The following is a 25,908-nucleotide window of genomic DNA, read 5'->3' as shown; positions in this document are numbered from 1 at the left end:
CATTTATCACAACACAGCTTTATGCCTTCTAGAGTACATGTGGGAAATCAGGTTAAGAACACCTTGCTCGATACACATTTTTCTGAAACACTACTATGAAAGAAGGTTGTAATTCTTTCTAGAAGTGCTTTCATTGTATGTCTACATTAGTACAGTTTGTCTTCCTCTTCTTTCTTAAACTGAACTTGTAGCTAGCAGCTGTGTAAGGAAGCACCAAGCAAAGTACCTGCGTACTTATATTCCAATAATATCCTAATAATATCCAGAATTAGCATGCAGGGGAATGCATCAGTATCTCAGTTTTGGATTTAAGATTATGCTGTAGGACTGTGAGTCTGCAGGTAATGGGAATATAAAAAAGTCTTCCAAAGTAGTTAAAATGAAGCGATAAAGTAGAAATATGGCTTATGGCTATGGAAAGGATATATGACGGATATATGAGGAAGTCTGTGTGAATTGCAAATTAGGTTGGAAGAGTAGAAATAAAATATTTATAACAAGTACTGAAATGTAGAAAAATAAATGATTATTTGATATATGTTGTCATTACAGTAGATATATATCTAGTGCCTTTAGACACTGAAAAGGAATTTCAATATGAATGGCAAAGAATATCTTGAATTTGCCACATTCAATTTGTGGATTGTCATTCAGGACAGATGGAGTTTGGAGAGTAAGCGACACAAGATGAAGGGAAGCATTTAATCACTTTAAGCTGGTTTATGCAGCCAAATTATTTGACCACAGTAAAACTACTGTATTTGATGTTGTAGTAAAAAATTAGACCTTTAATATGCCAGATTCTCAGTATCCTGAACACTGAATGAGCCAGGATTTTTTTACTCATCATCTGTCAGTAACAAAATTACATTAAATTTATAGAATTTCTGTGGTTCCTCGGTAGTGACTATAGTAATATGTACTCCAAAATGTACTAGATGAATAAGGTTTCTGATAATCTTATTTAGATCTCAAGGAATCAATGCCCAAACTTGTCTGTATGAGAGCTCAGATTGAAAGATACTATTATTGCAGGAGTCTAACCACTTGGCAACAGAGCAACCTGTCAGAGGTACAGCTGTAAAGCTGATTACAAGCATATATGTGAGCTCCAAGCTGCCTATGAACTGAAAATTTTATAGGCAGGCTGAAAGTGACAAGACTAAATAAATATATTTCTTCTGAAGACATTGCACAAATAGATTTATATCTTCCAGTTAAGGATAGAGTGCATTGAGTCAGCTCAGATTACAAGCTATACGTACTTACATCAGCATGCGGATGGCTGTGTAGACTGCTGGAGGTCTAGACTGACCTTAGGATAGCAGTTTGTTTGCAAAAGAAAGTTTTTAAATTTTGGCACTTGAACAAAAACATGCCAAGGAAAAGAATGATCGATCTTAGGAATGTATGTAAAGAGAAAGAAGACTTGATAAAAGGAGTTTTCCTGAAAAGGGAAGAGACCCAAAAGCAGACAAATGTGCAAGCAGTCCTGCCAGCTCAGGAATTCCCTTTTGAAGGACTGCGCACAGTCCAGAAATGCAATTTAAAGTAGTTCTAGTTTTGAAGAGTCTGAATGACACAATACTAGGCAAATCCACCTGGCCTATTTTCAGGCAAAAGCCCAGTGGAAAAGAGCCCCACTATTAGTAAACTGAGATAACTCTTAAATCAGATGAAACCACCTTGTTTGCAAAGTCGGCGTTAAATGTTCATAGAGTTTTGATGCCAGAACTGGATAGGAGTTGGATTTAGACTTTGTAGTAAAATTCTAACTCTTAAAACCTGAGCTAAGCCTGACACTCACATGCCCTCAGGCTTTGCCAGTTTTGAAAACATCTATTTAAATTACAGCAGGCAGACCCATCTCTATTTTTAAGATACAGCTACTCACAGGAGGGAAAGGTGAGTAATAGGAGCTCCAGCACTCCTATTTTATTATTTTTTTTTTGCCTCAAAATACTTGCTTGTGACTTATTTCTGCCTGGAAACAAAATTCTACTGTTGGAGATAAGGATCAGGCTGCTAAGCAATGTAGGATTTTGTTTCAATGAAAAGAGTATTTGGTTCCAGATACTCGCCTTATGATGTCGATACTACAGGCCAAAAATACTGTGCTATGTCCTAGAACAGTATTCTAATTAGATACTAGAATATGAGATCATTTGGATTTCAATTCATAACGCCTTCAGAATGGGACAAATACTATTATATTTTTAGGAAAAAAAGCAGGTATTTGAGTTTTTGCAGTATAGAGATGTACCTCTCATTGTGAGCTCTCTAATACATGTCAGAACTGCCTTTTTTCCTTATTCTGAATCCTACCTGAAACCAGTACATAATGGCTTTTTTATTTTTATCAGATCTTAAGACAATTTTTTTGCTTAACTTTCAGTATAAGTTAATGTATTTAATAGCCATTAACTGGCTATTGAAGAGTATGTCATGACATACATAATACTTTCAAAAATTATGTGAATGAGGAAGATCTTTAAATTTAGGTAGAAAGTAGCAGAAAGAATAAATACAGAAATCCTTACAAGGAGGTACTGTTTGAGTTCATAGCAGATTTCTACCAATAACATCTTGGATTTCACTATTATCCACAGATCTATTTATAAAGCAGGTATGCAGTCAAAGCTGTGAAAAAGATTTGAATCATTTCTGCTTTGCAGTACATCTCAAAGTTTATTCATAGCAGATACCTATAAGCTAGGAATAATTTCACCCACAGAAAGCATCTCTAGAAAAAGAAATTATATCATCCACAAAAATATGACCTACAGACTTCAGCCTACATTGTTAATTTAAATTCCTGCCCTCATTGTGCCTAATGACGAGTTTACATTTTGCAGTGTCTGACAGCATAAAATTCAGCACACCAAGAGAAAAACATAATAAGACATCATTTTGACTCTAGAAAAATATAATCAATATATATAGACCATTTTATATGAATTAAAATACATATAACAATATGGTTATATTCAATGATCAGGTAGTACAGAAGTGTGTATGTGTGTATGATGATTAAGAAGTGTACATAGAAATGTATAATAATTCAGAATACATGATGTAAATTCCAGAAGGAAGAGTGACAAAAATCAACATATAAAAGAAATAAAATTATATGTAGGAAGATTAATTTCATAAAAAAAAAATAAGAAAGTGAAGAAAGAAATGCAATATCCAGGCAGAAATGGAGGCATTTGAAGAATGCGTAACTGCTTCGAGATTCAAAATGCACATGGATTCATACTGCATTGGTACTGATGAAACTGCAATGATCCTATGTGGTAACATTGACCACAAAACCAGAAAGTTTATAGGGATGAAGCTTTTTATAAACAAAAGGATCATATAATGCACAAGAAGTGATGACAGCATTTTGGAATATTTGGGGGAGGGGGAAGAATCAAGATTCACACTGTACAAAAGATTTATAGATTATAAGAGTGACAGTGTTGAAAAAGTAGTGTGGGGTGTTTTGCAGGGGAGGAACTAAGAATGAGAAGGTGGAAGGAAATTTGAGAAAGTAGCAGCCATGTAATGAGAATATTGCCTGTTTGGAAGTTACAGGGAAAGACGATAACAAAACAAAATCAAATTGACTTCCAGAGATCAACTTTGAAAATGTCAGAGAATTCAAAAGTAAGAGTCACAGAAGTCCTCAGAAGTAGACTAAGGAAGGATTTTGGATCACAAACTGAATTTAAAGCATCATGTGATGCAAGTAACTCAAATGTCAAGTTAGAATGTGTACACAGGAGTCGAACCTGCTGATCTTCTGCTCTGTTCAACTGGCAAGGTCCTCTCCGAAGTTCTTAGTTCAGTTTGATGTACCATTGTTCAGTAAACAACAGGATAGAATCCAGAGCCATGAGATTCATTAGTTGTCCAGAAGCATGATTTCTGAGGAAAGAGAGAAAAATATAGTGGTGTTTAGCTTGAAGAAAAAAAAATCAAAGGGAATATGATATCAGTCTTGAGGCCTAGAGAAACAGCCTGTTGAAAAAAAAAAGGATGCTCTCTATCAGTTTTCTCTTTAAAGCAAACCAAGAGTTTTTTAACAGAAAAAATAGTGAAATACTTTGGCTATAGAGAATGTAGAATTTCCTTCATTTATGATACAAATTATACCAGCATCTGTTGAAGATGAGCTGGTTGATACCGATTTGGTTTTGAACTTAATGATTATAGCAAGGAATGAGCCTCGGAGGAGATCAGATATTTTCTTTTTATCTTTAGTAACAAGCTAGCTAATGTATATTCAATAAAATGTGTTCTTTCTAACCGTAGGAGTAACATCCTACTCTTCGCAACTGTCACTATCATAGACAGGCTCACTTCTCATAAATTTGTGCATGTTTAAAAGAAACCTTCTCTATATTAACTTTATTTTAAATGTTACACGTAGCTGTATTATTAATATAAAATGTTTATTATTTAAAATAATTTTGAATGCTTCATATTATTTATTATCGCATTTTAACTCTTTATGAATAATATATTCTTTCCTAAGACCTTATGGAAAATGAGAAATTAGTAAATTATATGAGATTTGGAAGACCAGTTGGAAATTGCAGACAACTTAACAGGGTCGGACAGGTTCAGTAACTTCAGAAGGTGCCAATATATCACTATTCTGCTATTATTCTACATGCAACACTTATAGAAGAATCAAAATTCTGACAGAAATTTACACTAGAATAATTCTTACTAATGTGTTAGATACAGTCATCTCACTGTAGTTTTATTTATATTCTTTAAGGGTTTTTTTAGCTATTATGGAGTTTTTAGTATGAAAATGCATGTAGGTAGCACGACAAAAAAAAAAAGAGAGGAGTACATACAGGTGCACCTAGCTCTCTATTTCTATCTTTAAGTAACCACTCCTGAATCCTATCAATTGCAAAACTCTCATTTTGACTTTTGTAGAAAAGCGTTTCTGTTCAAGCTAAGTGTAAACTTATTTTTTTCTCTTTTACAAAGTAAAAGAAAAATAATAACAAGTAGTTTTATTCCCTTCTTAAGATTTTCCTTTTCATTAATTAGGGGAACACTGAAACCTCTCTGTAAATCCTAGGCAAATGATAGCCCAATGAGGCATTATGAGAGAGGTGGAATGTCCCTCTGCCACAGAAGGAAGGGCATGCATCCCCTACCAAGTAGTAACCCCAAGCAAGAAGTACTTGTACAGCCTACAAGTACTTCTTGTAGAAGTACTACAAGAAACAGCACCTGCTTTCTTAGCTTTCTCCACTGCCTTTTAACATATGCTTTCAGAGAGAGGTAAGAGGTTTACAAGCTCTGTAGTCCACACTTCTTTGCATACACTCAATACCTTTGTTCTTTTTGTTCCAGGGAAGTCCTGCAAACAAGTATACCCCTTACTTAAAATCTAGCTAGACACGATTCAACATGAATGAAATGCTAATTGCATCAATGCAGACCTTAGTTTGATGGAATTCTCCCTGACTCTCAGCAAAGTTTATTAGATCTTATTCAACTGTGTGATACCATGTTTGTGCTTGGTCAGATATTCATTGCTATCCTCCATAGACTTTCATCTCCTTCTTTGTCCTCATTTGTAAGAAATTCTTGAAGCTTTTCAAGTAGGCTTCTCAGATCATAGTGAGCACCCTTCTTGGGGAAATCTCTATTTCTTCAGACCTCAGCTAGTCAATTTCTTTCAGGAATTATTATAATTTCTTTCTTCTTCTTACCTTTTTCTTAGAATTATGAATAGTTCTTAAGTAATGAATAGTTCTTAGGATCTTAGACCATGGCTGAGCTTTTATTGAGATGTTTGGTTTTCATTCTGCTCAAATTAGCATCCCTATTTATGAATTTATAAATAATTTAGCAAGGACTTTTTCCTATTTTGTATTTAAATTCCTTGGGGCAAAATTCTTTTCACTTTCCTTCTCTGCTTTTCAGTTAATCTACTTTCACTAGCATATATTTTATGCCTGATACATTTCTAAAAGTCATTCTTACTAGTTTCATTTACTGTCATTTCTAAGTTTTGTTTTTTCCAAAAGCGTTAAACCTTTTTTTCTTGCATTATTATTTCATACTGTACAATTGTGCATAAGAGAGTGCAATGAATATTGAATATGTTTTCTTTGAGTCATCTTCTGTCGGATCTTATTATTTTCATTTTACTTGAACTGAGATGCAGAGTTTTGGGATTCCGTTCCAAAACTAGTTCAGTGGTAATCTAGGGATGCAGACTTTTTGGTTCCTGTTTAAATAAATGCTGTCACAATCAAATGCACTGTTCCAAACTGCTAAACCCATTGACATTCTAAAATAATATTTTACAGCTACCTTTTCATCATTCTGGGGAGAAAATGAAAATAATTTGGTTTGACCATAAAAAAAGGACCCTCCCTTGTCCTACATTTCCTTCTGTGTACACCTCCTATTTGCATAGTGTATTTCCCATACCTCTAGTTTAGAAGTTAGTTACCTTTAGTACGTATTTTCAACTTCATTTTTAAGTAAGAGTCTATATAGTGAGGGAAAGAAGAAAAAGCTGCATGAGTCACTACACATCACTAGAACAAGAAGGGATAGGTTGAATGAGCTTAGCAAGGTAGAGCTACTAAAGACTTCACTTTTCAAAAATCATTGTGCTGCAGTTGGTAGCCCATGTTAAAACCTACATGTCAATATTTCCTAATGGTATATATTACATTCATAGATAAACTAAATACATATACTATAAATTTTGCCAGTTTAATATATGAAGATCTATGAGTAGCATTGATCCTGTCAACACTAATATAAGTAATAGGTATAGTGGGACATATTTATCTAGCTGTCCTACTTAGGAAGCATTAGAATTCAGTTTTCTGGTTTAGTTTTGGGTTTTTTTTTTTCAATGAAGCTAATAAATAGCACATTTGTAAAACGTTTGAAATATATTCTGTGAGTGTGCTAGAAAAAGACTACTGTAGACCAAAGTACACACATACACACACATACATCTGCCTTTCAGTTCTTTCAGCCTTATTCCATTACAAATGCCAAAATGTCATTTAGCTCAAGTGGAGACTTGCCCTTAAGTCATCATCATTCTAAACCAATCTGATATATAAAGTGTGATAGAAGTGACAGCAAGTACTAAAGGTTACACCACTTACAGTGTAACGAGGAATAGTGCTTTTTCATGTCTTTTTTCTGCATCACTTTCTGCAAAGCAAGTATCTTACAGTGGTCAAAGATCTAGACCATAAAAAGCTTTCAAAGCACCTGACCATAACACCAGGACGCAAGATATATCCAAGATCAACAAAGTGAAGTACTAGTAGTAGCCGAATGCTAGGTTCACTGGAAAAATTCCTTTCCTGATTTATGGTTGAAGGCATGAGGTGGGTTTTGTAGTTACACCTGGAAGTCTTCTCTTATTAAACATCAAAGGGAAACATCTTTTTCAAAAAATATTTATTTTCATATCAAGCAAACCAGCTGTGTAATTTTTGCTGTTTCTTAGCTGAGCAGCATTACAAAATGGTAGACTACTTTTTTAACCCGTTTTTACACTCTCAGTGTGGAGCTGAGAAAAAGTAGATAAAGCACATGCTGCAGGAGTATTTATCAACAAGTTTGTTTCTTGTTTTAGCTGCTAGGACTGTTTTCAGGACTTCATTTTTAAGATTTTTTTTTATCTTCTCACTGTCATTCTTGGACTTGCCTCCTGGGTTTATATTTAGATTTACAGTGAGAGCAAAAGACCAATTAGCATGTCTGAATTAGCATTAATGAAAATACTCTTTATTTCTCTTCATGACAGGAAAACTAACAGTAATTCAAAAGATTTTCATTTTGGCAAAGCATTAATGTGAAAGTTTAGTATGCATATTAAAAGGAGCTTCTAATGCAAAACAAGGAAAGGAGTAGAGGGACTATCATGCTGGAAAAAGCACAGCACATTACTTACAGTGGTAAGATGTCTGGAGGCCAGAGGTAAACTAAAGGGCAGGGAAGACTAAATCTAAAAGTAAGAAATTCCTTTGGAAGTTTTAAGAATATAATAGAGATCTTCCCAAACAAGATTCTGTTTAGTGAAAGCTGAAAGGCTGGATTGGTAAGTATCCTGACAGTTTGTAAACTGGATAATGCAGAGAAATACCTCTTAGTGTTGATCTGAAGAAAAGGAAAAATAAGAAAGGTTTTCTTTTATGTCCCTTAACCTATCTCTGAAACTGATAAGGTCTTTTGTTGATAGCTGGACAAAGGAAATATATTCATGCTGTAGTTTTAGCTTAAAAAATGATAAAGCAAAAAAAAATTATCTCAAGATGACTGTCAAGTTGTGAAATGTTCTCTTCCCTAGACACGGCTATCATGGTGCCCAGTGTTCAGTACTGTGTTCTGAGCTTGCCTGAATATAGTGTAGCTCAATGTCTAAGGAGATGTGAACAACAGGTTTCTCTGAGTGCTAAGCACTCAAAATTTTGATGCAGAAGTAAGGTCTGTTTTGCTAACTTTAGCCAGATATGTCTTGGTATGTAGGGAGGCAATGAAACGTGCTTATGTTGAATTTATGATAGATGTGTTGCAAAAGTGACAAGAGTGTGATTTTTGAGTCTCTCCTGACTTACAATCAGTGAAAGAGCAAAGATTAGACTAGGGCAATGCCACAAGACTCACAGCAGAGCTGAAATGTTATAAAGTTTGCTAGGTAATCTGAATCGTGGTTGTAATTTGAGTCTTGATACCAACCCTTGATGACATAAAAGAGAATATTGACGCTGACACTGATAAATCACTCTGTTACCAGTTGTCTCATCTTGAAAATTGCATGGTAGATCTAGCAGTAAATTACTGCCATAAGCCCTCTTCCCATAGACTTTGCAAGGTATGTGGCAAATCTCTTGTGGTCCTTACCTGCAAAAACATCCAAGTCTTTGGCAAACCTGTGTATTTCAACCAACTTTAGCATTTTACAGTATGCTTTAAGTTCTTGTCCTTTCCTGCAAAAAGTATGGTGCTGTTCCTGTGATTCATACAGATAACACATAGGCACACATTTGCTAACATGACCAATGGTTTACAGTCTTTGCAGTTAACTGGTTTCAGCTACACCTGCTTCCATTCTGTTGCTAAATTAAAATGCTCACTTCACTGCTATGCTTACTTGAAGAAGAGAATATTAAGTGACAAAATTACTGTTCCGCATTCACCTTCTCTCTCACAGCTGCAGAATTTCCATTTAAATCTGCAGCAAAGACTTATCCAAGTTAAGTCATTTGTCCTTTTGCATAGCAGTAATGCCAGGTTTGAATGTGCTGTATTCATCTGTGTAATTTACTTTTGGGGAGAAAACCAGAATATTAATAAAGAGCAGGAATAAAAAGACAGTCATAATAGGTGATAATCAAGATAACTAGTCATAATATCAAATAGAAACAACCTTATGAAGAACTGATATTATAACTTCATTTTATTTCTCGTATCTGAAAAAAGTATAATTTTCAATTATTTGAGATACTAAAATTTCAGTTTCACCTTGATGTAATAGACACCAAAATGTATCATATCAACATATCTCCATTTCAGCATTGCAGAAATACAGGTGAGGGTTCTTCTCACATTTCATTTTTTCATTAATGCAAAAATATTTAAAGGCATTTTACAGTGACTTTTTAAATAAATGCTATAAACTTGCATAAGATGAGCTTTTTATGTGTGTGTTAGTGCCCTCTACAGGATACACAAATGCACCATTCTACATATTTTATTACATTTTATGAATAACATGCTAATTTCTATACCGTAAAAATGCCATAGAAGAGAAATTTTAAAAATCTGGGTAATAGTCCTGCAGCTTTATGGCCTCCTATTGTATAAATAAAATAATTTACTAAATTTTAAGAATACAGCAGTAATTATGACATAATCATAACAAACTTTCAGTATGCTGCAGTAATGGCAAAGTAGAGAACAGAAATAAATGCACATTTACTTATAGGATAAAGAACTGGCTATACAAATCTATATAAGGCACCTTATAAATCAGTTATAATGCCAAGAGTAACTTAGATAACTTCTGATACAGTTAAGGTGAGATTAACAAACATAATTCTCCAATTTAGCTAAAATTTAAGTATGTCAACTGCTGACCAGATTTTAAAGGCAAAACCTTCAAATTGCTTTGGTTGTGTGCATTGTTACTGTACTCTCAGTTCTGTATCCACTATAAGGTCTTACTCTTTCTACCTGTTCATGGCTATACTTCAGGGACAGCTCTTCACACTCTATCCATTTCCTGATATAGAGGGCAATGCCTCCACCCCTCCTTCCCAGTCTGTCCTTTCTGGACAGCCTGCAGACATTGACGGCCACACTCCAGTCACAGGATTCATCCCATCATCTTTCAGTAATCATTAATTCTTTTGTGTTAGAGCTTTTCTGAAGCAAATTGAGTAGGCATTCCTGCCTAGATTTTGTAGGCAAGCAGCAGTACACTAGAGAATTTTCAGAAATGTTTGAAATAGCAAACTATTGCCGATTGTTCTCAAAACTGGATGAGCAACAGTTTTCTCATTCTCATAATTTTCACCCCTTCAGATTCAACTATTTCTCCATAGCATTCTGGACAAATACATGTTACTTTTCTTTCTGTAAAAATCAAGATAAGATTATAAGACAATGCAATTAAACTTGAAATTAAAGCTTTAATTTTGTTCTTGGCATATCCAAGTTCACATCCTATTCTTTTAAATCCCAGATGAGTCTCCTGCTTGTGAAGCTATTGACTGTTGTTTGATAGTTCTCTCATTCATTGATTCATTGACCAAGAACAGCAATTCTGTTTTGTAACTGATTAATTATTCATTAAAGTCTGGGTATTCCAAATCGTAGGGTTATCTTCCGTAAGAAAATACAGTCTTTTTTATCTATGAAATACAAAAATAATCCTGTTAAAATTAGGGATTTTAGTGTGGACAAGGACAATTTTTGCTTTGTTTTCCATTATTGTGAACCCAGACTAATACATGCCATTTTAGGAAGAATGCAAATTGAGACTATCATATTATCTAGGAAAAGAAGGTGATCTTTTGGGGTTTTTTTTTAGGAATAATTAACTCTGAAATCTAAATGTGATCTTTAAATTTATACATTTAGCTGTTGTAACTTTTCAAGAAACTGATTGTTTCAAGCAGAAAAGATTTGTACTAAGTAATTTTTATTGTCATATATGTCTCCATATGTCCTACATCATAGGGGAAAAAGTAAAAGATGTTATGAAAATTATTATTTCTTAAAACTTGTTCTTTGTAAACTCCTTATATATACTTCTGATTTCATTCCTGTTTTGAAGAAATATTCAATTTTAATGTGACTTCTCAGCAGTTCCACTTAAATATATTGACTTTCTTCATCCCCAGATTATCTTTTAGAATAGCCATTTCCAATTATTAATTGGATTATGTTACTACTACACACAGTCCAAACTATATTCGAATAGATTCACTATTTTAGCAAAGTAAACCAAATAGCGGCCAGACATAGATTTCAGATGTGAAACTTCAAACAGCTATGTGGACTAACAACAGGATACATGGGCAAAAATGAGTTTCATTTGCAATGCAAGCCAAGTGGTCTCTTCTCTGCCAACCATTAGGAAGCATCATTTCAAATGTTTGTACTTAACAGATGTTAAGATGATATTTAAGAAAATAAATACTGACTGTTGCAATTTTGTAAGTAATTCCTGGAGTTGCAATATGCTTTGATCAAAGTTTAGACACTGAAGATGGTGAATTTTTATTTATTGGGGAGCTCTTTCTTCTTACCTAAAAAAATGACTTAGTGACGGTCTTGCTTTAATAAGCATCAAATATTAGTCATGTTCAAGGGCCCTGAGTAATGGATCTAAATGATTCATTTTAGAATTTACTTTTTAATAATGACTTACCTAGGAAGACTTTGATGCTTATGCCTTAGTTTACAAACTAACAGCTGCGTCTAATCAGGCCATACAACAGTCCTACCTGTCATACACCTCCAATATGGCCACATCAGTATCATAACCTTCACTACTTAACATTAACATTAACTTAACATTAACGTTTTGCTGCTGAGGGACAGATCAAGACTGAAATCCCAACAACTATGCCAAACGTCTTCATAAAATGACCTACTCTAATTTTTTTTTGTACAACTCCATAGCAAAAATCTAGTTGCATCATGCATTTTAATGCAAGTGCCTAGCTAAACTATATTTCAAGCCATTTACTTAAATTGAAGGTCTTGAAGAGTTGCACAATCAATGTGTGGTCCTAGCACTTTTCTTGAAGTTGGAAAACAGGTAGCTAATCTCACAAAGGGACTTTTAAATTTTGTCTATGTACAATAGGAAAATAATTAAAAAATATTTTTTATATTGCAACTAAACTTTTAGAACATAAGATCTATGTTTTTACCATCTCCTCAGAGTAAAGCAATCTTGATTAATTATGCATATTTCTCTGTGAAACCTGTGGATGCTTTAACTTAACTTGAGTTTTCAATGAGTAAAATTGCAACCTTCAGAAATGTTGAATATTTTACAATCTCTTCTTTCAACTCTCTAACTCAGATGGAAAATTGTCCTTACAGTCTAATACTTGCATAATCTCAGTACTTTGTCATGTTGTTACTTGATGTTTCTGAAAAACCTAGAGAAAGGTCAAGGCAGTAAGATTCAGCTATATCTGTGATGTTGCGATGCCATATAATTTGCACACATCAAAATGCTGCACAATTCCATTGTCAGTATATTTGAGGTGATTTACTTGCAAGATTGATGTGAAGGAGTGGGATAATGCTGATATATGGCTCAGTTTTTGCCGTGAAGTAATATTTGTTTCTTAGTGAAGTCTTTACTTAACTTGTTCTCTTCCACTGGAATCAGTTACACTTAGAGTTTTGATTTTACATGCTTTGCACACAGTTCATACCCTTGCTATTTTATTTCCTCTGAAAAATTCACTTTGTATAGCTGTCCATTCTAACTTATGTTCCTTTGAATTCAGTTGGTAACTACTTCCTTTTGAGCTGTACTTGAAAGGGCTTGAAGGTTCAATTCTTTTCTTTTTTTCTTTTTTTTTTTCTTAATTCATTCATCTCTCTCTAGAATTTCACTCCTATCAAAGTAGTTCTTGATTATGATTCTGTACTTCTGGGAATACAGTTAATTGATCTTTGTCTTATCACTGGAGCAAAAATCAGGCAGCCCAGTATACCCTCCAGATAACAATCAGCATGACTAAGAAAAGGCAGCAGGTGATAGTAGTAGGACACTCTCTTCTGAGAGGTATGGAGGCACCCAGTTTCTGACCTCCAAAGATGTGTGCTGCTTATTGGTAGCTCATACTAGGGATGTCACTAAGAGGCTACCAAGCCTTGTACAGCCCACTAACTACTGTCTGCTGCTGTTGTTTCATGTGGGCACCAGTGATATAAATAGGAGCAGTCTGAGGAGTATCAAGAAGGATTGCAGAGCCCTGAAAGCAGTGGTGAGGGACTCTGGAGCTCAGGAAGTTTTTTCATGAGTCCTCCTGTTCAAAGGGGTGGGGTGTGAAAGGACCAGTTGAGTCTGCCAAATCAACAAAAGGTTACAGGACTGTTGTCACAGCCAGGGGCTTCACTACTTAGACCATGGGACTTGCTTAGAGAAATCTGGTCTATTGGAGGCTGATGAAGTCCATCTGTCGGAGAAGAGCATCTCTGATCACAGGTTTGCCAGCCTGTTGAAAAGGGCTTTAAACTAAAACTGCCAGGGGAGGGGAACTTCAATCTGTCCCGCTCTTACCAACTCAATGTCAGTGCCAGCAACAGATGCCCAGAGCATCTGTTCACAGGTCAGAAGGAGAGCACCTGAAGAGCAACACAAAGGATCTCCTGCCAGTGAGACAGCTTTATGGGGGGCCCAACTTACATTCCTCTATGCAAATGCATGTAGCATGGGGGCATAAACAAAAGGAGTTAGAGACATGCACATGCCTGCAGGGCTATGATCTCATTGGCGTCACAGAGACATGGTAGGGTGGATCCTATGACTGGAGTGCTGGAATGAAGTGATACAGGTTCTTTAGGAAGGACAGGCAGGGGAGATGAGGAGGAAGTGTTGTTCTCCATGTCAATGAACAACTGGAGTGCATGGAGCTCCACATGAGAAGCTGACTGAGAGCTTATGGGTCAAGATTAAAGAGAAGAGAGAGTCAGATTACATTACAGTGGGGGTCTGCTACAGGCCACTGGACCAGGAAGAGCAAGTGGATGAGGCCCTCTATACAGATAGGTACAGCCTTGCATTCACAAACCCTGGTCCTCATACAGGATGTCAACAACTCTGATATCTGTTGGAGGAACAACACAGCAGGGCATAAGCAATCCAGGAGGTTTCTTATGTGCATTGAGGATAACTTCCTTCTCCATGAGATAGAAGAACCAATGAGAAGAGGTGCTAGGCTGGACCTCGTTCTCACCAGCAAGGAAGGGCTGGTTGGGAATGTGAAGCTCAAGTGCAACCTTGGCTGCAGTAACCACGATATGGTGAATTTCAAGATCCTTGAGGCAGCAAGGAGGGTGTGCAACAAACTCACTACCCTGGTCTTCAGAAGAGCAGATCCTGGCCTCTCCAGGGATCTGCTTGCTGGAGTACTGTGAGATAAAGCCCTGGAGGGAAGTGGGGCCCAAGAAGGCTGGTTAATATTCAAAATCATGTTCTCCAAGCTCAGGAGCGATACATTGCAATAAAGAGGAAGTTAGGAAAAAACGCCATGAGGCCTGCATGAATGGGCAGGGAACATCTAGATGAACTTAAATTCAAAAAAAAAAGCCTGCAGAGGGTGGAAGCAAATGGCAGGTAGCTTGGGGAAACACAGAGAAATTGTCTGAGCACTGAGGATCACATAGGGAAGCTAAAGTCTTGCTAAAATTCAGTCTGGCCAAGGATGTCAAGGGCAACAAGAAAAGCTTCTGTAGGTACATCAGAGATAAAAGGAAGACTGGGGAGAATGTCAGCCTTCTCTGGAAGAAAACAGAAGACCTGGTTACCAGGGATATGGAGAAGTCTGAGCCACTCAGCAACACTTTTGACTCAGTCTTCACCATCAAGGAGTCAAGCTACACCACCCAAGTCACAGAAGGCAAAGGCAGGGACTGGGAGATCAAAGAACCACCCACTGTAGGAGAAGTTGAGACCACCTAAGGAATCTGAGGGTGCACAAATACATGGAACCTGATGACATGCATCTGTGGGTCCTGAGGGAGCAGGCGGATGAGGTTGCTAAGCCGCTAGCCATCATATTTGAGAAGTTGTGGCAGTCCAATGAAGTTCCCTCTGACTGGAAAAGGGAAAACAGCTCCCATTTATAAAAAGAGAAAAACAGAAGACCCAGGGAACTACGGGCTAGTCAGCCTTACCTCTGTGCTAGGCAAGATCACAGAGAAGATCACTCTGGAAACTCTAGTGAGGCACATAGAAAATAAGGAGATTATTAGTGACAGCCAACATGGTTTAACCAAGGGCAAATGATGTCTGACAAATTTGGTGGCCTTCTATGATGGGGCTACAGCATTGGTGGATAAGAGTGACCAACATCATCTACCTGGACTTGCGCAAAGCATTTGACACTGCCCCACACAACATTCTTGTCTCTAACTTGAAGACACATGGATTTGACAGATGGACCACTCAGTGGTGAGATAGTCAACCTCAAGGAGGAGAAGTATGACCAGAAGATCAGTGGAAATGATTTTGCCCCTCTACTGCACTCCTGTGAGATCTCGTCTGGAGTACTGCATTCGGTTTTGCAGTCCTTAGCAGAGGAAAGACAGGGATCTGGTAAAGCAAGTCCAAGGGAGGGCTACAAAGATGATCAGGGGCTGAGCACCTCTTAAACAAGGACAGACTGAGAGTTGGGCTTGAGAAGAGAAAGAAAAAGAGAAAGAGAAAGAGAAAGAGAAGAGAAGAGAAGAGAAGAGAAGAGAAGAGAAGAGAAGAGAAGAGAAGAGAAGAGAAGAGAAGAGAAGAGAAGAGAAGAGAAGAGAAGAGAAGAGAACTAGGTGATCTTCAATATCCCTTCCAACCCAAAGCATTCTATGACTCTACGATTATTTCTGTAAAAAGTGTTTTAACATTGCAATCATTAACTAAAGTATGTTTGTTTCATTTAAAAATAACCATGCTAATCACTTTGAATTCTGATTTATATTGCAAAGTAGTGTCTTGTTTAAACAGCAGATTCTGTGTAGATACTTTTAGGTAAAAAGATACACTGAGTTTTCCCTCCTATGGTTCTCCATAACACTCAGCAAATTTTGCCTAAAGAAAGTGGATTTGTTTTCTTGTGAGATCTTCAAAGCGGCAGTTGTAATGAAATTGTTCTGAGTATGCTTTGCCAAGGTATTTGTAAATATTATAGATATCTAGAGATAAAAACTTAGGATTTCATTAGTCTCAGAAATCCCCTCTTCCTCTCTTGGATACTCCATACCGATAGAGTATTTTGCCTCATAAAAAAATGAGGTTTTTTAATGGGTTTGGTTTTGGGGTACTTTTTGTTTGTTTGCTTTTTTTTTTTAATGGAAGCAAAGTTCAGAAGCTGGTGATTTTTTTACAGTTGTTTAGTTAAATGATTAATTAGATTTCTTTTTTACTTTCTTGTTTAGTATATTTTCTCTTTAATACAGTGAAATGATATTATCAAGTAAATATTCTATAGCCTTATTTTGCTTTCAAATACCGGTAAGATCAGTTTACTACATGTTTTTGGTTAACTGCAAAAATAGCTAAATATCTATTTTCACTAATAACAAAAATTTCTGAAAATACTTCTTAAATGTTTAAGCAAAATATTTAAATAATTGAAAATGCTTTATTATATTTAAACTATTGTAAGATTTAAAGTGGTGCCTCTGTTCTGTTGAGCACTTCTTACACAGCTACTGTGAGATCATGTTGATATATTTTTAAGTTTACACGAAAATCAAGGCTCAGAATACAAGAAAACTTATGTGTCTGAAATGCAGCAATTAATCCCAGAATATTAGTAATCAAATGTAATTATCCCAGATAGTTTACTTTATCTTATTTCTGGTGGTAGAAGGTAAATATATTACCTGTTTACATGTGTTTTTATTCAGTTCTTTCACCTTTACATGTGGTTCTCTGTTGAAAAGACTTTCACACAATATTTCTAGGCTATTTTCAGTTCCCAGTGTCCAGTACACCATCTTCAGAGAAGGAAAGTAAAAGCTTACAGGCAAATGGATATTGTTTAAAAAAAAAAAAAGAAAAAAAAAAGAAAGAAAAAGGTAAAATTTCATGTAAGTGGAACATAGAAATAATGGCATTGTGAAATCAGTAAAGAAAAATAGATATGTTGATTTGGTTCAGAGAAAAGAAAAAAAGACTGCAAATTTTAGAATGTTTAAGAAAATAAGCAGGCTGTTACTACCTGTTAAATGCAAATTGAATAGTACAAATGACTGTTATGCATTCAATACTTGCAGCTCAGTTTTACAAGAAATACTGATTTTATAGTGCTGTTCACTAGGCATCAGTTTATTGAGTTTTCTATTATTTTAACAAAGAACTTTCTGTAAACAGATCTTTATTAATCTCTTTTGTCTTTTTTTATTCTCCTTATAAAATAATTGAATTTTAAAAATGGATTTTGTGAATATTTGGGTTTTTCAAATAATTTCATTGAACATTTATCAGAACCCTAATTTTTCATTGAGAAGTTTTTCAGTGATGAATCTTGATCATATAGTTCAAAATGTTTAATTTTCATGTGCAACTTGGACCTGGTTATAGAAATTAAAATTCAAGAGAATCAATTAAGCTCTAGGAAATAGCTACCCATTTTCTTTGCCTTTATTTTAGGCATCCAGTAGGAAATATATGAGCATCCAATACCAACACTAAACTGAAAAGACATTCCAGATAAGTCTTTTTAATATCTTTGAGAACAAAAGTTTTCACCAAGAAAGCTCTGATGGAAAGAAACTCTGAATCTTTCAGATACTGGGATTTAAGCTAGCAGCTTCAGGTGGTAGACTTATTTCAAAACTTCTGAAAGCTTGGTAACTCAATTTAGGTGATCAAAATAAGCACCATGCAAAAACAGCAGACACTTCAAAAATGTGTTTTTGTTAAACAAATCTATCATACTCTTTTCCTTATCTGTGAAACAGTCCGTCTCCAAAGTGTTCAAGTGAGCGTTCAGACAAGTCAGCGCTGAAAAGTTTTGCTATAAATGTTTCTAGATTGTATGTGAAATTCACCTACTAACTAGCAGAAGTCTAAAGTTTCACAAGATGTTTTGATATAGAAGTGCAAATATAAATATGAAGAAATATTTATAATCATTAATACAGGTTTCAATCAGATATTTTGTCCTAAAAATGTCAATTTCTGGCCATACATTTCAATGTGTTTTTATTTTCTGAAGTAATTTTACTGTATTTTATTTATGTATTTTAGGCACGGAAGGGGCAGTGTTTGGGCACTCTGTGGAGACACCCCATATCAGAGCAGAACCTTCCCAAGACCTCAAGTAGGTGTTATTCAAAAAGTTGTTTTAAAATCAGGTATTCTAAAAAATAATTAAGTCTTGATTAAAAGCAAAGATCTGTGTAGTAATATATACTGCCTACTTAATGACTCATACATGTAAAAAACACTGATAGAATCCAATCAGTTCTAACTAGTCAAAAAACCCCACAAACTTCTATCACAGGAAATGTAAGATAAATTACTGTTATAATTTACTTGCTTCCTGTGGCAGAATCCTTAAGAAGTGTATTTTCCTTAGCAATTCCTTAGCAGTCAAACATTTTTAAGGTCAAACGAGTACAGTTGTGCTTAATAGACCCTGATTTTGATTTTTTTATGAGCTGTGGCAGAATATGAAAGTAAAATTAAAATACGCAGTCCCAAATATTTTCTTCAAGTGGTGTTTCTGCCTTGTTGGGTTTTTTTTGGGTACTGCACACATACACTTTAAAAATTCATTATGAAGTGAGGCTGCATTTGTAAATGTAAAAAATCCAAAGCTTTCTGTGCGTAGTCACAGAAGTGGAGAAATAAGTAAGTAGTAAAAGATCAAGTCTGAAGCATGCTAAAGCATCTATAGACTGAGAAAGAGAAAATTTTCAAAGTTTTATATTGAAGGCTTTTTTTGAAGTGCATGTATTTGCACCACTAAGTACTAATCTGTAGCTTACTTGGATGACTAATGAGAACATATGACAGTTGCAGAAAGTCAAAGGTTCTTCCTTGTGTTTCTTTCAGCTGAAATAGTGAGAAATAGTATAGACTTTGGTTTGGTTATACTGTGATTCCTAAACATTACATATATATCCCATTACCTGCCCAGTAGTGTTTACAATGAATTGCTACAGAAAAGCAGCCAGTAAAGATGTTGCAGAAATCGTGTGTGGGAAGCTGCCTGTGTTACAAGTTTGACCCTTTTATGTGGAGCATAAGAAGTAAAGTACTGTATTTGACTTGTTTACACTAAATATTTAAAGGTAGTGAAGACTCCTGTCAGTCTTTTTTTCAAAGAATTCGCAAAGGTGTTTATTCATGATGACCACTAAGGTGGTATGGTCTCTAATCAAAGCTAGTCCAGCAGAAGTCACAGTGGGAACAGAACAAGGTTTTCTTTTTTCAGGGGCACAAAAATTTGAGTAAGAGCAGAACTTGTCTCACTTAATGTGGAGATGCAGCTTTGCCTATTCTTTCTAATAATTAAATGACAATAACAGAGTACAAAAATATGGTAAAACAGAAAACCTCATGTTTTCAGGATTAATTTCACTAGGTTTAAAATCATATCATGTGACTTGTGAAACTTATATATCAGGCGTTCATGTCTCATATCTCCTTGGATTTATTCATTGCCATGATGCCCATTGTTGCTTAATGTTTTCCAACTCCAGCATTCCTTCAGCTCATTTTTCCGAGGTGGACTTCAATTAGTGAGAATTCTCCGTTCAACTTTTTGCCCTTCCATTAATAATGAACTCAATCCAAATTTGTTACTTAAAAAACTGGTGAAACAGAAACCATTGCTGTTTTGTCAAAAAGAATTAGCTTATGTGCAAATGATTTTATTCTCAATATGTTCAGTCTGTATTGTATTCTGCAAGTTTTTGTACACATATGTCCCTATATATTAGTAGGGATTCAGTGATACTCCTCCTTTAAAACTCACAAACCATTTTAGTATTTTTAAAATGATGACAACTACTATTAGGACAGAGATTTCTTGGCTTTTGGCATGAATCTTTCTAGAAGGTAACCTGCAGACCCTTATTAATCTTGTAGCTTGAAAGAACTATAAATAATTGTGGGTTTGTGTGATATTTTCTGACAGCAAAACACTGTTAGACACTAGGATCATATATATCCTTTTGAAAATTATAGTTACCATATGCCTTTTAATCTTATTTCCAATTATTTATTAAAAAAAACTCTGTTTTTAAGTTGAAGACCTTAATTAATTTATAGGTCCAAAAAAATTTGGCTTTTTTTTTCCTAATTTAAAAACTGTTGTCAGAAAGCAGTGATTTATCATTTAGATGATTGTTTGCCAAAGACACCTAAACAAATATGTCAGCAACCCTAAAGTAACATTTCCCTGTGGCCTTCTAAACGACCACAGTCACAGAAACTAAATAATACCAGAACCCATTTTATGGCCTCAGGTCCAACTGATACAGCTACAATGATATTGTAAAATAATTTTATCCTCCAAAACATCCTAAATGCATCCTGAATGTTGAGTGGGAGTGGTCTTTAAATGATGCTACCCTCCAAATAGTGCCTGTAAATTGTTTGGAAGAGTTGTAACTGACTCTCAGTTGCCTCCCAACTATGCCAGTGACTAATTAGCTGTGTAGATGATTGAGTTCCAGCAGTCTGGTCTAGGTCTTACCACTTCTTAATGTTTTAGTATAAACTTAACCAAAGTGTCCAGTAGACCATACTGGCAGTCCTAAAACTATGTAGAACATTTTTCTAAATGCTGCACCCCTACACTTTGGGACTTTTGAAGTTAGCAGTAACACGTGAGAGTTTGCTGAGCTAGTGTAGTTCACTTTTTCAATGGACACACGATTGCAATTAGAGAATAAGTTGCAGTGCATAAATGCGTATATATTAGGCTATGCGAATACTTTTATTCAGAGTTGAAAGGTAAAAGAATTTATATAAGATTGTTAATAAAAATGTAAATGACTATATTTTTCATGTTGGAATATCTATCTGTGGTCAGTTAATAAAACTCAGACATAAAGAAATTAGTGTATTTTAAAATACCTATGGGTTTGGTGTTATGTTGTTTGTTAGTTAATTTTTTGTTAGTTTTGTTTGTTAGTTAATTTTGTTTGTTAGTTAATTTTGTTTCAAAAGCAGATGTTGGAAAACTGTTCATACCTGTGGATATGTAAACCAATCCACTACTCAATTTAAAATGTGGAATTCTGACCACTGTGATTACTGGGAATGAAACTAAAATTTGGACTAAGTTATTGAAAATCACAAGGCTTTTGTTTGCTGCAAAAGAAGTCCTGGGATTTTAACTCAAATCTATTCTGGACAGGGACCAAAAAACCAAAACTTCAGTTCCATATTAGCTTCACATATCTAAACTTTGCCTCAGCCACTTCTTGTTCTGTAACCAAATTTTGAAGTCTTCAGATAGAGAAAAAACTGTAATATTTGCTATTGAAGGCGTGTTGTATAAAAATAAAACTCAGTTGAGATTCAAAACAATTTCTTACTATAAGCCCAACCACTTTGGTCACATCTTTCTCCTGTCTTACGTTTTCACGTAATAGCTATCCAGATTTGCTTTCAGAAAATGTTTTCCTACAGTCTTTTGTGAAAGTTGGTGAGCCCTTTTGTGTCAAATCCCAAAAACTAATTAAATCTGACTTTCCTTAGCTGGGATAAGCAGCATAAAAGAATCATGTCCCAGAATCAGGAAAATTAATTAATCTTAATAATTTAATCTTCAAATTTATCTCACTATGTATTCTTACAGGAATACAGTTAAGAAAACTAAACTGCTGATATAATAGGTCCCAAAATACTGGTTTCAGGCTAATAGTGCATTAAAACATGTTGCACTAATAGGTGATACCCATGCGCAAAAGAGGCAGACATTAGTTAAGTGCAGATAGCTTTACCCTCAATAACCTCCTTAATAAGAGGGTAAATTAATTTGTTGTTGTTCTCTAAGGATAATTGCAAGATCAAATTTGATAGTTTTTTCGTTTCTGTGTCAAGCTTCTCAAACCATTCACTAAGAGCTAATCCTGCAAGCTAATGCTGGGCATAATGAGACAAAAGCTGATCAAAGAGCAAGGAACCATCCAAGGCTCCTACTTTACCTCTGATAAGAATTAAGAATACACAAATCTTGTGCAAGGAGTCTGTTTCACTCAGAGTTGCCTGATGGTCTGTAAGAGGAATCTTTTACAGCATTTCAAGGGTAGTGTACTAATAGGGCAAAATATCTATTATATAAAGGCCTGGAGCCAGAGAAAACATCAGAAAGGGATTTTGATGTTAACTTGTTAGTCATCTGAGCAGCCTGAGAGTAACAAAGGTGCTGAAACTCTGTTCATCTATTTTACCCAGAAATCGTGTAATAAACTAAACCTCATCAAAAGTGAGAAGATGCAGTAGAATTAAAAAAAACCCCACACTTCCTATGCATGCTGTTTTAATTATGTCAGGTTCTAGTTATGTTTTCAACAGTCGTTTTTAAGAATGTATGGATATTTACTACTTACATTTTCAGAATTTCTGCTTGCTGTTTAAATAGTTATTTCAGTATTTGGACGTGTGTATTGACAGAAACTTGTTTGCTTAATCTTACCCCTGGCTGTTGAATTTTTATGTTTTTAAAACACCCGTTCATACAAATATGGAGGTGGATGTAGTGAAAATTTGAAAAATTGCCAAAAGTGAACCTTTTTTTTAATTTTTACATGTATATTTACTTACATAAATAAAAAGAAAAAAAAAGAAGACATAGAAATAAATAGAAAAGCAAGCCAGTAAGAAAAAGTTATAAATACTACGCAGATAGGACACAGTAGGAACAAAAGCTAATTAGGTATGGCTTTTAAGCTGAAAGAATAATTTCCTTCAGTTTTTAGTGATGATGACTATATTTTACATGCGAGAAGGCAAAAGACTCCATAAGGAACTGAGATATGAAAGAAAGAAATATTGCTATCACTATAATAGAAAGCAGAATTCATTGAGTTCTTTGTGATTAATTTAGGGTGTAGGACTATCTCTATTCCTGATCAGTGACTTAACTAAATATGAAAATAAGGTCAAATAGCCTATTATAACAAAGCTTTCAAACTGGAAAACAGAATCCATGAGGCTGATGGTTTGGTAATCATAGCACTTACAGTGAAATGGAGGGAAAAGTGGGTATATTAGTAACTTTTGTGTTAGACCTTTTAGTCTGAACTCACTAGTATGTAATGCTTTACAATGCTATTTTAAAAGATTCGTTAAAGAAAAGAATTATTAAGGGCTTGAAGATAAGTAAACACTGAGATCAAATAGAAGCTTGGGAGATTGTGCCAATCCAAAGAAATATTTTTCCCTTGTTAATAACCTGATCTTGCAGAAAACAGAAAATAGGTGGATCTCTCACCTGGAGTTTAAGTAAATTATTTGACATAGTTCTATATCCAGTAAGAAATATAAAAAGCAAGACGAGGAAGAGTGAATTTTGAGAAATTTTAAGTGCTATATAATAAGCATGTATTGTTCAAATCCCTCCTTCAGCCTGGAGGAAGGTTGCAAGGACAGTTTATCTGGAAGTGATCTTATTTCCAGTTTTAACAATTTTCTTTGCTCTAGAAGAAGGTACACAGGTTTGAAAGCACTGGCAGTCAGAAGGTCTTAAGCACTAAAATGAGAATATTGCGAAACTCAGCAACAGAATGGCGAATACTGGATGAAATATTAGATAGAAATTAGCATTCTTCCTCCCAGATGCAAGAGGTTCTGGAATAGCCTTTCCAAAACAGCAACAGGGATGACTATAATTCTTTATTATCAGTGACTGGATTACGATTGCTTTATGATTATGCCATCCCGTGGTTTCAGAAACACACAGATGGTCTCCAGGCATAGCTGTCTCAGGCTTACAGGGCTATGCGTGTAAATATAATATCCTATGAATCCAATCTCCAAACCGGTATAAAGCTTGGAGCAACAGAAAGCATTTGTCCAGTGCTGAGTTAATGAAAGACAATGCAACTTTACACTCTGTAGATTAGTGTGAAGGCAGCTGAGGATCATTCTTTACAGGAAGACTGCTCAGGTATACCAGCAGCTGTGACCGGTATGGTGCTCAGAGTCTTAGGATTGACACTCAGGGTTCCAATAGTGCCCTGCTGCCTGCTTTTAGCTCCAACAAGGCTTCCTGCTTCTGAGGTTGCCCCAGGGCTGTTGCACCACTTTCAGACCCAAGCTGCTGCTACGTGTTCAAGAAATTCTACTTCTGTGTAGAAAACCACATGCTTGTCCAAATATTTCATTTTCACAGATATTACAGGAAGACTATTTTTTTTTAAATGGAAAATGAATAGCCCTCAATGCCTAGGGAATGGTCTTAGTGACACCAGAACTCACTTCTGCAATGCTTTAGACTCTAAACCAAATACAGTTTTGTTCCACCATACCTGCACACCCTTTTTGTCTGTAGCTTTTCTGATGAAATCTGATTTGATGTACTACTTATAGTCCATAAAACTTTTACTATACATCATTAAAACCAAGTAACTATATTTTCATTTCCTGTCTTTCATTATTTTAAGTAAATAGGCTTGCTACTGCAATAACGAAAAGTGTTCTCATCTTTTTTTTTAATTTGAATAACATTTGATTTCCTTATTCTTTCCTTATACTACATTTTTCACAGAGATATTTTCACTCTATGTTTTCTTTTTCCCCTTCCCAGCAGTATCCCCATTTTCTATGCCACTCTTCAGCCGCTTCCTCAAGAAAACAAGGCTTCTTAATTTTGCTGTGTGTCTAAGCATTCTCTCCCCTCATCTCCCTAATAACTTGTGAAGCAGCTAGGTGTTTTCATCCGTATTTGATAGACAGGCAAAAGATCCTTAAGTTTCTATGTTTTTCTACAAACCAATACCTAACTAGAGACGTTAATAGAAAATCAGCTAGTAGTATTAGTATTAGTATTAGCTGTTGTCAGTTTACCCATTTGTACACACACATCTTCAAACTACCCTCAACTTCTAACGTATCTTGCTTCATGGTTGGGTCATAGTTATAGTACACAAAGGACCTGGATGTTCTAGCAGTGTTGTGGTTGTGGGTGCAGAGTTTGGGTTCTTGTCCTAGCACTGTGTTGGAGCCAGATAAAAGATCTGTAGCTCATACAGGCTGAGTACAAGAAGGAGCTTCAGAGGATGAGGGGATTCTGTGATGAATGCAGGGAGTACACACGTTTTTAAAACTATTAGTTCTACAATCCACCAAACAACTCGTATTGCTTATATTTAGAATTATACAGAGAACTGCAGAAGTAGTCCAAGCAATAGAGAAGAATAAGTGATTTTATATTTCTTACCCTGCAGTTTTCATTCTATTCTCAGTTGTGTTTCAAGGCAGAATTCATTGCCAAAAAGGAAGAAAAAAACCTAATTATCTTCTTCATAGTCTCCCACTCTAGAAGGTAAAAACCCTCTGCCTTATTCTTTCCAAAATGGTGCTTGCCATAAAAAAGTGACTAAAAGTAAACTCACCAAATATTTTCTGATTTTTTTTTTTTTTTATGAGCTGTTTTTTTCTTGGGCTGTAAAGGTACAGTCCAAGTATGAGCCAGTGGAGAA

At 35.3% G+C, this 25,908-nt stretch overlaps 1 protein-coding gene across 1 annotated transcript in view; it reads left to right on the top strand.

Annotated features, from left to right (window-relative positions):
• The window catches only part of SGCZ (sarcoglycan zeta), a 413,634-nt gene that overhangs the window by 358,665 nt on the left and 29,061 nt on the right, over window positions 1-25,908 (top strand). The window contains exon 6 of the mRNA XM_009569840.2: window positions 18,494-18,566. Coding sequence (XP_009568135.1) covers window positions 18,494-18,566 — 73 coding nt within the window. The remainder of the gene's footprint in view (window positions 1-18,493; window positions 18,567-25,908) is intronic.

Source organism: Cuculus canorus, chromosome 4, assembly GCF_017976375.1.
Source record: "Cuculus canorus isolate bCucCan1 chromosome 4, bCucCan1.pri, whole genome shotgun sequence".
Lineage (NCBI taxonomy): Eukaryota > Metazoa > Chordata > Aves > Cuculiformes > Cuculidae > Cuculus > Cuculus canorus.
The sequence above is the reverse complement of the archived record's forward strand: the minus strand, read 5'-3'. Positions and strand labels throughout refer to the sequence as shown.